Genomic DNA, 15,999 nt, shown 5'->3' with positions numbered 1-15,999 from the left:
CGAAATATCAGATCCAAGAAAATCTTATTTTATTCAAAAACAAAATATAGCCGTTACACTAAAGATTTTCCTCCAACGGCTCTCTCTCCTTAATTCCCCTGATGCAATCCTCCTCTTTATAGCTTTTAGATTTCTCACTGCAAATTCTCACTCTTTCCTTATCATTCTCAAATTCTTCCAATTTGAATTCATACTCATTTCTTTCAAATCATTCAAGATGAATGACCTTATGACCAAATCTTTCACAAGCTACGTTGATTTGAAGAAAGCAGCGATGAAAGATGTTGAAGCTGGTCCAGATTTGGAAATGGGTATGACCCAAATGGACCAAAATCTCACTGCTTTTCTAGAAGAAGCAGAGAAGGTCAAACTCGAAATGAATTCAATCAAAGATATCCTTCGCCGTTTACAAGACACCAACGAAGAAAGCAAGTCACTGCACAAACCCGAAGCTCGGAAGTCTATGCGAAATCGAATAAACTCAGATATTCTAGCTGTGTTAAAGAAGGCTAGAGCTATTAGGTCTCAGCTTGAAGAAATGGACCGGTCCAATGCAATAAACCGGCGGCTTTCTGGGTGTAAAGAAGGTACACCGGTTGATAGGACACGGTCTGCTGTTACAAATGGGCTTAGGAAAAAGCTTAAGGAGCTAATGATGGATTTTCAGGGGCTAAGGCAGAGGATGATGACTGAGTATAAAGAAACTGTTGGAAGAAGATATTTTACTGTGACTGGTGAGCACCCAGATGAAGAAGTAATTGAGAAGATCATTTCTAGTGGTAATGGTCAAGGTGGTGAAGAATTTCTTTCTAGAGCAATTCAGGTATACCAAAATAATGCAAAAAAATATAATTTCTCTCTGTTTCCCCCTTTTTTCTTTCTGCAATTCAATAGTTTTTGTTAAACTTTTAATGATGGTTTGGTTTGAAGTATCTTGTTTGAAGACATATGGGATTATTACTGATTTATTATTGACTTGTGTCAAAGAACAGATTTTTTTGAATTTTGGGGTGTTGCTAGTCTAAATTAGTAGTGAGGATTTATATAGTCGACCCCCAAATTATTGAATTTTGGAGAGTTACTAGTCTAAATTGGTTGTACAATCGAACCCCGAATTATTGAATTTCAGAGTGTTACTAGTCCAAATAATAGTAATGATTCATATAGTTGACTCCAATTTATTGAGTTTTGAAGTGTTCCAAATGATTCATATAGCTGGTCCCAGATTATTGAACTTTGAGTTTGTTACTAGTCCAAATTGATAGTGAGGATACTTAGAGCCGACCTGTTGAAGCATAGTTGTTATTGCTGTTAAACAGAATTATTTACTAACAAACATTGAATTGTTTCTAGACCAAAATGATAAGGAAAATACTTATACCCAACCAAACAAAATTTAAATGAAGCATAGTTGTTATTATTGTTATACAGAATTACTGACTAACAAACTTTGGTGGGTGGGTTGCAGGAGCATGGGAGGGGGAAGGTGTTGGAAACAGTGGTAGAGATACAGGACCGCCACGACGCGGCTAAGGAGATAGAAAAGAGCTTGCTGGAGCTGCACCAGATATTCTTGGACATGGCAGTGATGGTTGAGGCACAAGGAGAGAAAATGGATGACATTGAGCACCATGTGATGAATGCAGCACAGTATGTTAATGATGGAACTAAGAATCTCAAGACTGCAAAAGACTACCAAAAGAGCAGCAGAAAATGGATGTGCATTGCCATTATAATTCTCCTAATTCTCATCCTTGTAGTTATCATCCCCATTGCTACCAGTTTCAGCAAATCTTGAAGTGAAGGCCCCATTGGGATAATCAGCTGTTATTTCATTCTTATATTCTTTTTTAGCAGTTACTTTTTGTCACTCTCGTGAGAATTATGTATGGTTATAGTAGATTACATATAGTAAGTCACCAGTCCTTGTGATAGGACTTTAAATGTAAGAACCTTTATTAGATTTTGCTTCAGAAACATATTCTTCTGTTTTCTGAATTATGATGCTGAATCAGATTTCTCAGACATGTTAGTTAATATAGGCAATTTGGTTGCCAAACTATAGGGATTCATTGGTATGACAGAAAGGATTCGACAAGATGCAAATGAAATGGCAGTCACTAGAAACAAAAATGCAAACTTAGGAAGCTGAGAGACCTGCCCAATGTTTACACAAAACTATTAAACTAAAGTTTTTTTCCAGTCTTCTGAGAATAATTATTAAGCTGCAGAATCCTATAGTTTTGCAATTTGGTTGCCAAATTATAGGGATTCATTGGTATATAATATAATTGATGACAGAAAAGATTCGACAAGATGCAAATGAAATGGCAGTCACTAGAAACAAAAATAAATGCAAACTTAGGAAGCTTGAGAGACCTGCCCAATGTTTACACAAAACTATTAAACTAAAGTTTTTTTCCAGTCTTCTGAGAATAATTATAAAGCTGCAGAATCCTATAGTTTGGCTGCATGGCAATCGTCAAAAGATTGACATAACAAATTAGAACTTAAAGCAATCCTAAATAATAAACAGGGCTAGAAAGGCCTCGTTGACAACTAGAGTTTTCCAGCCTAATTATTAGATGCGAGCGGCCTTACCCGGCTATCCCTGTTGAGAAGTACGTTAGTTTTAATTATCAGTAATAGAGAAATGAGGAAGAAGACTTTGAATGAAAAGAGTAAAGTGAAACCTAAGTGTTTGAGTCCTAAACATCTCGGTCAAGTTGAGCCTTCTCAGTCAAAGATTGAGCCACGTGGCAAGATCTCAAAAAAAGATGGATTTCATGATGGATTAAATTTTGACCGTCCGATTCAATAACCAGTCAGCTGTGTCAAATGGATATTTTTAGAAGTTGGATATTTCTAAGCATGTGCAGAGAAATATTAATTAGTTATTCTTATTACAATAGAATGAATAAAAATAGGACAAGTGTACATATATAATTTTCTTTTCTATTTTTTTTTACAATGTAATCTATTATAAAGATAGGTACTGTACAGATTCAATACAACAAGAAAAGAAAATTTTTCTAAATTGAATTCTAAGTCCAATATGGTATCAGAGCAGTAAGAAATTCTTGTTCATCGCATCATTTTTATTTCATCTTCCTTCCTTTGACTTCAAATAAAATCATGGGAGTAAATTATGACCGTCCGATTCAATAACCAGTCAGCTGTGTCAAATGGATATTTCTAGAAGTTGGATATTTCTAAGCATGTACAGAGAAATATTAATTAGTTATTCTTGTTACAATAGAATGAATAAAAATAGGACAAGTGTACATATATTATTTTCTTTTCTATTTTTCTTTACAATGTAATCTAGTATAAAGATAGGTACTGTACAGATTCAATACAACAAGAAAAGAAAATTTTTCTAAATTGAATTCTCTAAGTCCAATATGGTATCAGAGCAGTGAGAAATTCTTGTTCATCGTATCATTTTTATTTCATCTTCCTTCCTTTGACTTCAAATAAAATCATGGGAGACACCACACAAGCTGTAACTGCAGTTGTAGCTCAATATGACTCCAACCATGCTTACTTCTTATACTCCTCTGATGCACCAAGTATGAACCTAGTGAATTCTAATTTTGATGGCAAAGGGTACCGGACATGAAGAAGATCAGTGCTTATAGCTTTATTAGCTAAAAACAAATTGGGTTTCATTGACGGGACTTGTGCAGCTCCAGCAATCAACTCAAAGGATTATCATCCATGGAGTCGAAGCAACAACATGGTAACCTCTTAGTTGTTGAACTCTTTATCAAAAGAGATTGTTGAATCAATAATTTATTGTAGGACAACTTTGGATCTCTAGATTAATCTTGAACAAAGATTTGGACAGTCTAATGGTGCTAAGTTATTTCACCTGCAAAAGCAATTGAATGACTTAGTACAAGGGACCAATGACATAGCAGGATATTACACAAAACTCAAAAAGTTATGGGATGAACTGGACTCTTTGAACACTGCTACAAATTATAGCCGTGTTTGTGTTTGTGGAGGAAAAAAGAAGCTGGGTAAGTCTTTGGAAGATGAAAGGCTCATTCATTTCCTTATGGGATTGAATGAGACCTATGCTCCAGCTAGAAGCAGTATCCTGATGCTTAATCCACTTCCCACAGTAAATCATGCATATTCTCTGCTGTTGCAAGATGAAAACCAAAGGCAAACTCTTGTTTATAACCAAATCCCAGGAGATAGTGCATCATTCATGGCAGGAAATCAAGGATTCTCTATCACAAGTGGAAATCAGGCACATGCAGGGCAAAGATTCACAGGAAACTTAGCAAACAACTCTCAGTATGTAGGAAATTCTAACTACAAGGGAAAGAAGCCAAAATAATTCTACACCTACTGTAAGATGATTAATCATGTCATATGGAACTGTTACATGCTAATAGGAAGTCCCTCAGACTACAAGTTCACCAAGAACAAAAAGTTCCAAGGACCAATAAGAGAAAATACTGCAATATCAGGAGAAGAACCACATCCAATGGAGGTTGATGGGGCTAATGCAACACAGAGTTTGTCTAAGGATCAATTCCCTCAGATTATCACACTACACAAATAAGTTAAGGTTCATCAGGATCCTTCATCAGGGAATGGAACAGACATTAGTGCAAATGCTGCAGCTGGTATTGCCTTCAATAACTCAGTTTATGATCTACCTTTTCATAACTCAAATACCTGGATCATAGATTCAGGTACATCTGAACACAAGTGTTATGATCCTAAAGTTTTTAAGTGTTTGCGTTCACTTCCTATTCCTCTTATTGTCAATTTACCTAATTCTTATCAGGTAAAAGTCACTCATTCTGGGTATACCCATATTTTCAGATCTAATCCTAGAAAATGTGCTATATGTTCCTTGTTTTAAATTCAATCTTTTGTCAGTTCATAAATTGACATATCAATTTAAATGTTCAGTATTGTTTGATTATTTTGGATGTCTCTTGTAGGGCTCTTTAATGAAGAGACCTCAAGTTTTGGTGAAGTCAAGGAGGGGTTATATTTGCTCAAGCCATGTAGTACCCAGTCTAGGAATTTCTTTCAATTAAATATTTCTCTATTGTCTAATGAGAACAAATCAGTTTCTGTTTTTCAATTAAAGTTGCATCTGATGTAAAATTGTGGCATAATAGGTTGGGGGATTTACCTTTTCATGCAATGGAAAATATCATTGTAATTCCTTTTCTGCCTAATTCTGATTATTCTTGTGATATATGTCCTTTGGCAAAACAAACTAGAACACCTTTTCCAGTAAGTCAAATTTTATCAAAGGCAATTTTTGATATTATTCACATAGATACTTGGGGACCCTATAACGTGTGCACTTATAATGGTTACAAATATTTTTTAACTATTGTAAATGATTTTAGTAGTCAACAGATTTTAGTAGGTTAACATGGACTTTTCTGTTGACTACTAAAAGCAATGCATTCAGTGTGTTGAAACATTTTCTAAGGATGGTTGAGAGATAATTTAATGTCAAAGTCAAGGTGATTAGATCAGACAATACATTGGAATTAGGAAAAAAGACTGCAAATTCTGATTTCTTATCTTCTCAGGGGATACTACATCAAACATCTTGTACTGCCACCCCTCAACAAAATGGGGTTGTTGAGAGAAAGCATATGCACCTATTAGAAATAGCAAGAACATTAATGTTTCATTCAAAGGCGCCTACTTGTTAAAGCGTTCCCTACAAAGATTTTGTCAATTTCAAAAGTTTAAACGCGAGACCTCTAATTACAAAAAGATGAATGCTACTTATCACCACAAACTTTGGTGATGAGCCTTAACATTATCACGATGTTATCTTTCAATAACAAATACGACCAGAAAGTTCTCATTGACAAACACGAGTACAAAGTTCCAATAAACGTGCTTTGTAGTTGAAATATACAAATGCATGGTTGTGTCAAAGACTGCGATCTCCATCCAGTTCACAATTAGGCAGATCGATATCGTAAGTACTTTACATTTTTAGGACATAACTATTTGGTTCTTTTGACGAAATATTTTCCATTCTGAATGGAAAAACTAAACTGATAACTTTGCACGCCATTAAATTACAATGACTATGTATCCGTTAAGTTATATTACATGAGTGGTTAGTATTATTTATCCAATAAATCTGCTTTAATTTCTCAAGGTTTCAAGCTACAACTTGTCATTGTATTAATTATTATTATCTATATTATTATAAAAGTACGAATACAATGTCGGTTTACAAAAATAACCTTATAATATTAAGCATAATAACTCATAATAAAAGGACATAACCGGAATTCTAGATTTTAGCCTTATAATCCTATCAGTTTTAGGACATAACACGTTAGGAATCCTAGATGATTACCTTAAGAATCCTATTAGTATAATTATTTTCGGGCTGTCTAATTAAATTGAACAAGTAAATATCTTTTGTCATGTAATCATATTACTTTTATGATACACTTCTTAAAAATTTCTATTATTAATTATTATAATGTCATATTACTAATTTAATTTGAGAATATATTATATTTTCCAAACCCATACAGAAAAATGAGAGCCTATATTTTTATAATAGCATAAATATAATATTAATATATCAAAATAGACCTAAAATATTAAACGGAAGAACTCATAAGGACATAATTGCAATAACCTATTTTTGGACTACAACACCTTCTATGCTAATTTTTAATATTTAAAATTTTAAAATTAATATAATTTTGTCTATTAAATTCTGATTAAAAATATGTAGGAAGGGTTAATAAAATTATTTTCATAAGAATCCTCCGTATTGGCAATACACTACTACTCCATAATGTCCAATACGAAGAAAAAATAAAAGTAATATTAAATGGACTGCATAAAGAGTTGAAATTGAGAGAGAAAAATACCCCAACGATAATTTATTTTTATATTATATTTAAACTATTTTCCTACTCAAATAATATTTTTTAATCAATTTTTCGTTTAATATTGAAAAATACCTAATTATTAAACAATAACTAAGAAAATATTTAAGAATATAAATGTGTGAGAAAGAGAAAATAATTGATTGGTAAAAGTCAATACCACTAATGATTCTACAAACATAAAGATCTAAAAGTGAAATATCATATCAATCTTTTACTCTTTGAAAATAAAATTTATGGTTGATAAAATTATAATTAAGATTAAATATTCAAAAGAATAGATGAACTAAGATACATAGAATAAATTATTTTTTATGTTAGAACCAAATAATTAATTTTTTTAATTAATTGTTTAGCAAGAGAATGTAATTCAATTATTTTTTAAATTCATCACATGAGTAAAATTCTTATTCAAGTTAAAAAAGAAATCTTATGGTACATAAATTTATTCCATAAAAAGAGCGTTAGAACACAAAGTAAAAAAGTTAGTATATTATTAAGAATCAAAATGCTACACAAGTATCTGAGGAAGCACAATAAAAGCTAAATCCTAAACAAGAGTAAGCTTTCAAGACTATATTATAAAGAGTCGACTTTGGTATAACAGGATTATTCTTTGTAGATGCCTCCAGCGGAATCAAAATAATATTTCTATGTCATGTATTACTTGCAAATATCATATTAAGAGGCATGCCACTATTAGCAATAATAGCAAGTGGTGTACCAATAACGATTTTATTGTGAGGCCACCCATTTTAGATTTGATATACCTCTTCAAACAACTTAAATAACCATCGCAAATATATCAAAACAGAGCAATGGTGCTAAATTTATAAGGAAAGCAAAATTGATAATATGGGATGAAGCACTTATGGCTAAGTGTCAAACGATCAAAATAATTGCCCGGAGTTCTAGAGATATGGATATTAATGAACCGTTTGGTGAAAAATTAATAGGAGGTGAGGTTCTGTCAAGTACTACCAGTAGTTCCAAAATCGACAAAAGTAGAGACTGTAAAAGATAGCTTGCCAAAGTTATACTTCTGGCCTCAAACGAAAAGATTCAACTGACAAGAAATATAAAGTGAGAACATATCCAGTATTCGGTGTCTTCTTGCTTCGTGTCGGAAACGAAGAAGAGCATCCCATAAAAGATGATTTGGTTCTTCCTGAACACTTGGTTATCAATCTCAATGGTAATAGTAGTGTATTTAATAAGAGAAATATTTCTATCATTAGATTAAAATACAATTTGTACAAATCGCATGATAGAATTAAAAAAATATTTTAGCTAGCAGAAATGAATATGTTGATCAACTAAATAAAAGGTTGATTGCAAATATATATAGTAAAAACAAAATATTTTTTAGTTTTTGACTCAGCAGAAAATGATGCCAATAATTACTACCAAGAAGAATACTTAAATACTTTAGTACCAAATGACCTTCTACCATACATGTTTGTTGTCAAGTTTCTTATTTTTTACGTATGTTAGTGTCACCGTATATATAATAGACTAAGTTAAAATTGATCTTCCATTTTATATAGGTTAATTTGGAAGAAAAATATGCCCGTCATGCCACTGGAAAACTTAGATACGTCGAATAGCGTATGTAATAGCACACAAATAGTATATAGAAGTTTTGACACTAACGTCATGCAAAAATTATGATACTGGTTAATGTGCTTCTAAGTATATTTTTATCCATGAATTCAACTTTCTTCTTCCGAAACTAAGGAATATCCTTTTAAATTTGTGTGAAAATAATGTTTAGTATGTTTATATTTTGCAAATATAATAAATAAAGTACAAGGACAAACATCATAAATATTAGACTATATTACCGCAATATATTTTCTTGCACGGACAACTGTATGTTGCACTTTCAAGAGGAGTATCAAAATCGACAATAAGAGTTCTGATTAAGGCAGAGCAACCAACGCATTAGGAGGAAACATACACAAAAAAATATTGTCCACAAAGAAGTGTTCGTTAAGATACCATCACATTAAATACTTTTAAACTATAATATATATAATTATCTAACTAACATGACAAAATTGATCATTTGTATAAGTTTTAATGATGTCCTTTTATTTTAAATTTTATGTATTATGCTGATGTAATAATATTTTTCGGTATTTAGATGATTGTTGTATTATTATACATAAAATTTCTCTCATTATTAAATTTTATTATTCCTTCATATAAATAAATATTTAAATCATCACGTGTTATTATTAGCGTGCAACGCATATTCATAGATACTAGTTATTAATAAAAAATAAAAATATCCTTTTCTTGACAGCCCTCTATTAGTGTCATCTTACTTTCCTTTCAGCCTATTGCAATAGTAGTAATTTTTTCCTTGTTTTTTGGGTCCCCCATAAAGATTTTTTCGGATAACAAAGTATGACCAATAAAAGTCCTATCATAATAAAAGTCAGAATTTTCGGGGAGGAAAAAACGAAAAGGAAAAAGAAGTAATACTGGGCAAAAAGTCAAGAGTTTCTATTGTACAAGCAACCCCCTTTAAATTTTCACAAAAAGGAAAAGGAAAAGGCTCTATGGAAGTTGGAATCAGTTACTATAAATACCCATATGGTCATACCGTAATCAAGTACCCAAGAAAAAAGAAGGTGTTACAGCTACAAAAGCATTATACAATACAAATGGCATGTCAAGGTAAGTTCAATAAGCTCACCATATCTCACAAACAAAATGCACCAAGCTAGTGTTTGACATTTATTGAAAAATTATCAAGTATATTTGGATTAACTACTATTTTTTTTCTTTCTATTACACAGGAAAGAGTTCATGGCCAGAACTAGTTGGAGAGAACGGCCAGACTGCAAAAGAAACAATTGAGAGAGAAAACCCTTTGGTCACAGCTAATGTAGCTCCAGTGGGATCATCTGGTACCACTGATTTTCGTTGTGACCGAGTTCGTGTTTTTGTTGACAGAGACAACAATGTTGCACAGGTTCCTGTCATTGGTTAGAGATTCACTAATGACTTGAGAATGAAGTAGTCATATCTTTGTCTTAAAAGTGTGATTGTACTATACAATTTGCCCCAATATGAGTTTGATAAATATCTATGTAAACTAATGTTTAGTATGAACAAGAGTGGCTTAATAAAGTTATTTTTGCTACTATTAATTAGTATATTAAATTTGTTGTAATAATATTTACCATAGTACTGTCGAAGTCGATTACTCAAAATTTCAGGTTTGGCAAATTAAAGAAACGTCGCAAAGAATTTAATTAGAACAATAGATATCTTGGGTTGTACGAATGAAACCGACAAATCGCACCAACCCGATAATCCAAGTCAAATCGAGAAAAAAAAATCCGACTATGATTTGGTTTGATTGGTTTGGTGTTGGAAAAAAAACCCGACGATATTTGATTGGTTTGGTTTTAACCAAAAAAAGTCAAACCGAAACTAAACCAACCCAACATTATATGTATAAAAGTTTTAAATATATTTAATACATGAAAATGTTTATTGTAGTGTAGTTTATAAATATTTTTTAAGCTTTTTCATAATTTTATCTTTTAACGAATTATTTCAAGTCTGGACTTATAATTTTAGGATGCTTCAATGAGTTTTATAGTTCATAAATGTTAGTAACTCAAATAAATCCAAAACCAAAATCAAATTAATACTAATAATAATAAAAGACATTCAATTCAATTGTACTATGAATGAAAATAGTGTTGAATATCTATTTTTTTATTTTTTTATGGTTTAGATAGAATGCATAACTTATTTTTCTTTTAGTGTTTAGTCATATAAATAATAGTACTTATGAGTCGTACTTATTTTAGCAACTTATTAGTAATTTTAAATTATGTTTGTTTTCATTATGACTTATTAATAATATTTATTTTATGTGATTTTCTCATCTTTATTGTTAAATATTTTAGTACAATGCCATGAATCATTTGATATTTTTGTTATTTTATTAAAAAATACCTTATATAGTTTTGTTTTACTAGGATTAAAGAAATATCAAATTCTATGTTTTGTGGTACGAAGACTTTATGAAAAAAAAAAAAAAACCTGAAAATCCGAAAAACCCGAGAAAAATCGAGATTTAAAACCCCGACTTTTATTGATTTGGTCTTTAGATTTAATAACCCGATATAATTAGTTTGATTTGGTAATTAAAAATTCGAACTAACCCGACCCATGTACACCCCGGAGATATCAGTTGCGTCATTGGCATCTACAACTGATTAAGATCAAGATTTATTCCTCAAGTACTACTATCAATTCATTGCTCATTACCATGGTAAATTTTCTTCCACGTCTTTTGAATTTCTACTAATTAATGATATTTATAATTGTACGTAGCGTCCAGTAGACATTCAGACAATTACTGGCAAGTTTGCTTCCTATTTTTCATGTCTTGACATTGATTATATTGAAATAAGAACGAGCTACCAATTCTTTATTGTCAACTGATTCCATTGTTCAAAGCATCTTCAAATTGAATACGCAATTTGAAACAAGGTGCTTTTTTAGTTTTTTTATTTGATTAATTTATAAAAGAGGTTGCTGTGATGGTAAGCAACCTGCACTTTCAACTAAGAGGTTTGTGAATTCGAATCACCCTAAGAGCAATGTGAAGAGTTCTTGGAGGGAAGGATGCCGAGGGTCTATTGGAAACAGCCTCTCTACCTCATGGTAGGAGTAAGATCTGCGTACACACTATCCTCCTCAAACCTTATTAGTGAGATTATATTGGTTTTTTGTTGTTGTTATTTGATCAATCGCCAAGCAGTGAACCTTTGTGTTGCATGCTTAGTCATCTTCCACCGAAGGATAAAACCCATATATCAATGTTATCCAGTAAGCAATCTACTGTTTCAATTTTAAGAACCTAACTTTATTTTTAACAAGTTTTAACGAAAGTGGAATGAAACGTACACGGCAGCCTTATTCATTACTTACGGTTCAGAATGGTAAATTTATTCAATTTGGCGTTCAAATAAAAATGCTGAGGCATGTTAAAAAGAAAGAACTGCAAAGATCACATAAAGGTCTAAGTTAAGTGATTATTTAAGGTGCTAATCGGTAAGAATATTTGAATTTTTCGATTTAGTTTGGTTCCTCATTTTAAAATACGTGTAACACAAAATAAAATCGGTGAGTCTGTTCTCCTTATGTTTAATTTAATGCTATTCTCCAATTTAACACTCTGAAGCTTGGTGTAGTTTCATTTTACCCAACATGCATGTTTACCCTCAAAATCAGATAACAATTAAATTTATAAGTGGTTTTAAAAATATGCGAATTTATTTGACACAAAGGAGTAAATAAAGACAAATTAAATAAGTATGAATGAAGTAAGCTCAAACCACATGAGGAAGACAATTTAAGTCTTAGTGAGGTATTTGCCCTCGATCTAGGCTCGTAACAACAAGCACTGACGAACGAAAGCAGAAGAACTAATAACAGAAAAAATAATGGTATATTGTCTTGGAATGCGTGTTACAACATATTTTATGGATTATCAGACCCCCGTTATATAGTAGAGGAGTCATACTTTAGGTACAATTCTATAAAAGGTAAAAAATCTTTTGATTCACTGATTGTCGGTTATTTATCGGTACGTGCCGAGAATACCGCCGTAATATCCGTCCGGTCACGGATATTTCGGTCTTCTATTGGCTATGCTGACAATGTTTCTTCAAAGTCGTTTGGGGCTAGGACCTATTCCGGGATCATAGCCTCGATATTCTCGAAGACGGGCGTCCTGTCTCTGGGTTCTAACCCGGTGGGACTTGGGGTCAATCTTTAATCCTTTATTGTCATGTCTCGAGCCTGGCTTTCCATGTCGGAGGCTAGGATGCACCACGAGCTCAATTTTCACCGTACACAGATAGTCCCCTCGTTTTTTGGAGAGCAGACGATGAGAAACGACATGCGCTTCCGATTTTTACTTCAATACATCGTGACAGAAACGACAAAACAATCGAAACGTCTCGTCATTCAAGTCTTGATGACATTAAATGCATGTCAGCCGCCAGCCGGCCATTCCTGGATGCGAACCGTCGCTGAAATATTATAAATACCTCTTTCTTTGTTCATTTTAACTTTACATCCAAATCTTCTACCATCGAATCCTTAAGATTTCAATACTTTCTAGCGCTTTCACTCCGGTTATCTGAGATCCTTTACAAGAACTCTTATTTATCTTCATCTCAAGCCAACAAGTACAATCCTTCAACTTCCTTTCTTTCTCCATTCTTCCTCCATTTTAAAGAAATGGCAAAGACTTCCAAAATCGTTCCCTAAAAAGAAACCCCTTCTATTTCGCGGCCGGCTACTGAGGCCGAGGAGATTGTTTTGCGTACTGCTGTCGATGAACCAGCACCGGAACCCCCTTTGAAAATGTTCATCCCTGGAGGATGCTCGGTCAACGCCTATTTCAAGGTTGAAAAACCTTTCTCCGTACAAGGACGATGTGTGGAGGTCTCGAGATACATCTGCTCGATCATTGAAGAAGTCCTCCCTACGGTTCGAAAAGACTGCAACTGGGCCAATAAGGGCATAGTGATCCCTGACCCCGATGAAGCCATTACCACCCATGTCGAGGGATACCAAAGTGTTTACACTTACCCCTTTACATTGGGCCTGATGGACCCGGTCATCATAGATTTCTGTAAGAGGTACGAGGTATGCCTCGGTCCGATTTATCCTTCGCTTTGGAGGATCGTGATCCTCCTCCGGTTCTTCGTGAGCAGAATCGATGGGTGCTCGTTCACCGTCGACCATCTTCTACACTTGTACAGTCCCCGAATATTCCCGGGGAGGGGGGGGACTGATAAAGCTTGTGCGTCGGGCCAGCAAAGCCCCGCTCTCGAGTATTGATAAAGACCAGGATCGGGGATGGCAAGATCGTTTTGTCCGAGTGAGGATTTCAAACCTGATCCCAACTGAGCGCATGCCATTCTCCTAGAAGTGGAATACATCACGTAAGTGCAATTTTATTTTTGAAAGTTGATTTTATACTTATTTCCTTCTTTCTTATCGGTGTTTTGTGGCAGTGCAACCATCGCTCGGGTCCGACTCAAGGAGTGGGTTGAGGGTATCGTATCACAGATGCCCTACTCCGAGAGCTAATGGCTCAAGCTCTCGAAGGGCCTTTGGGATTCCCGTTCCCATGATGAGACTCCTTTCCTGAGTAGGTAATATTTGGATTCCTCTTTTATCATTAAGTCCTCACTCTCTTTACTTATTTTTGCAGGTTTATCCAAGGATACCGAATTGAGGCCTCCAACTGGTAGCGAGGACTTACCTACCGAGTCCCCTGCTCTTAGACAGGCTGAAGAGAAGAAAAGAAAGAGGGATCCGAGTTTCCCGAGCTCAGAGAAAAAGTAAACAAGAAGAAGGCTGGTGGGCAAGCTAAAAGACATCACCAGTGCCCGAGCAACACCTTAGGATTCGCTCTACCGGCTGAGAGACGAGTCCGAAGAAGAAGAAGAAGAAGCCTTTATCCTAATGATCCACGTGCCATCGCATCTCGAAGGGCAGGGGGCCTCCGAATTATAGAATCTCGAGACCGACCTGCCTCAAGGTAAGGAGGTCGATGGGGAGGCTGGGCCTGAGGCTTCTCGGGATGCGGGCAGTGCCCCGAAGGAAGCACTCGATGTGATAGGAATTACCTAATCACCCTCGTTTACTGAGTCAATGTATAACGAGGCCCAAATGGTGAACCGATTCTCAGCTCCGAGTGTGGATCCTGACCAGAAGCGATCCATCATCATTTCTGTTCCAGATGATGCCTGGGTCCTCTCCGCCCCCGTAGGGGTGGCCAGTTACCTTCAGTGTCTGGTGACCAAGGAAGACCAAGCCGAGATGAACGAGGTAGACGCGCCCTACCTGCTCAACAAAGCACAACAGACGCTGAACCGGGTAACTTCAGATATCTCTCGATGACTTCAATTTCTCCTTTTTTACTCAAACTAATCCATCGATACTCCTAACATTTTTCTTTGTATTTCTAGGCCTCAGAGCTTCATCATAAAACTTTCCTCCAGTATCGAGACGAGCTGAACTAGCTAGAAGCCGAAGTTCGAGGGCTCACTGAGAAGAGAGACACCTATAAACTCCTCAGCGAGCAACGTGAAGGAGAGGCTAAGAACCTTCTAGCTGAGTTGGAGGTGGCTCAGAAGGAACACACCGACCTGGTTGAACAGGTAAAAATATTTGAAGTTAGTGACGATAAGCTACACACGGTGACTAATGGTCGGAACTCGCAGGTCTAACAGAAGATCGATAGGATCAACCAAATCTGAGCCGAGATGGATACAGTCAAGGTCGAGGCCGAATAATGGATCGTCTGGCCTCAGAAAAGGAGACTGTTCGGGCGCAGTTGACCTCGACAAAGTCTAGCTTTGGGAAACAAAAGAAAAGGCCGAGGTGCAGGCCCAACAAATTGAGGAGATCCAGTCTCAGCTAAGCTCGGCCGTCTCCGATCGAGAAACCCTTGCCAAGGAGCTCGAAACAGCCAAGTCGGTGGTTGAAGTGACCAAAACTGATGCCGACGAGATGGTGTCCCAGTATAAGGCCGACGTCGAGGCAACCCAGGACCGCTTAAGGGACATGGTCAAATACACGAAGTGGCAGTCCGAAAGGGAGGCGCTCTAGGAGGTTCACTCTCTTGGTTTTGATGTGTCAGACGAGATCGCAACCGCTAAGGGGTTTGAGGTCAAGGCCAAGAAGTTGGCGTACCCCGAGGATGAATAAGAATTCGAGGGATCATGCAGATACGAGGACAGAGGAGACTCCAATGGTCCTGGTGTCGAGGCGGGCTCTGGTGGAGGCCAAGCCGTTTACTTTGTGCAATTTTCTTTATTTTTGTACTCCTTTTTTTTAGTCAAGGCCGTTTGGCCTTTGTAAACTTTTCTTTGTTTTTGCACCTTTGTGCTTTTTGTTAAGGCCGATTGGCCTTTATAAAGATAATTTTTATATATAAGTCTCTTTTCCCTCCGACAATTTCTAAGCTTTCTTCTTTTCACTTTTTTCTTTATGATTGTGAAGATATCGAAATTCCTTAACATGTAATATT

The 15,999-nt window shown here is 35.1% G+C and overlaps 2 protein-coding genes across 2 annotated transcripts; both read left to right on the top strand.

Annotated features, from left to right (window-relative positions):
* Positions 1 to 116: 116 nt before the first annotated feature.
* On the top strand, positions 117 to 2,001 carry LOC104098832 (syntaxin-related protein KNOLLE). Its single transcript, XM_009605660.4, has 2 exons — positions 117 to 823; positions 1,469 to 2,001. Exons 1-2 carry the CDS (start codon positions 218 to 220, stop codon positions 1,796 to 1,798), a joined length of 936 nt encoding a protein of 311 aa, XP_009603955.1. The 5' UTR covers positions 117 to 217; the 3' UTR covers positions 1,799 to 2,001.
* A 1,483-nt stretch (positions 2,002 to 3,484) lies between these two features.
* Positions 3,485 to 4,351, top strand: LOC138894482 (uncharacterized). The gene is made up of 3 exons (XM_070179181.1): positions 3,485 to 3,572; positions 3,690 to 3,742; positions 3,824 to 4,351. The coding sequence occupies exons 1-3, from the start codon at positions 3,485 to 3,487 to the stop codon at positions 4,349 to 4,351; spliced, it is 669 nt and encodes a 222-aa protein (XP_070035282.1).
* The last annotated feature ends 11,648 nt before the right edge of the window (positions 4,352 to 15,999 follow it).

This window comes from Nicotiana tomentosiformis, chromosome 6, assembly GCF_000390325.3.
Source record: "Nicotiana tomentosiformis chromosome 6, ASM39032v3, whole genome shotgun sequence".
NCBI classification, from domain to species: Eukaryota; Viridiplantae; Streptophyta; class Magnoliopsida; order Solanales; family Solanaceae; genus Nicotiana; species Nicotiana tomentosiformis.
The sequence above is the reverse complement of the archived record's forward strand: the minus strand, read 5'-3'. Positions and strand labels throughout refer to the sequence as shown.

Bases quoted from the DNA above. Each gene is read 5' to 3' on its own strand.
- LOC138894482 (XM_070179181.1), top strand. From the start codon at position 3,485: ATGGGAGACACCACACAAGCTGTAACTGCAGTTGTAGCTCAATATGAC. The intron at 3,573-3,689 runs GTATGAACCTAG...GGACTTGTGCAG, and splicing joins ATACTCCTCTGATGCACCAA to CTCCAGCAATCAACTCAAAG. The intron at 3,743-3,823 runs GTAACCTCTTAG...TTGGATCTCTAG, and splicing joins GGAGTCGAAGCAACAACATG to ATTAATCTTGAACAAAGATT.
- LOC104098832 (XM_009605660.4), top strand. From the start codon at position 218: ATGAATGACCTTATGACCAAATCTTTCACAAGCTACGTTGATTTGAAG. The intron at 824-1,468 runs GTATACCAAAAT...GGTGGGTTGCAG, and splicing joins TTCTTTCTAGAGCAATTCAG to GAGCATGGGAGGGGGAAGGT.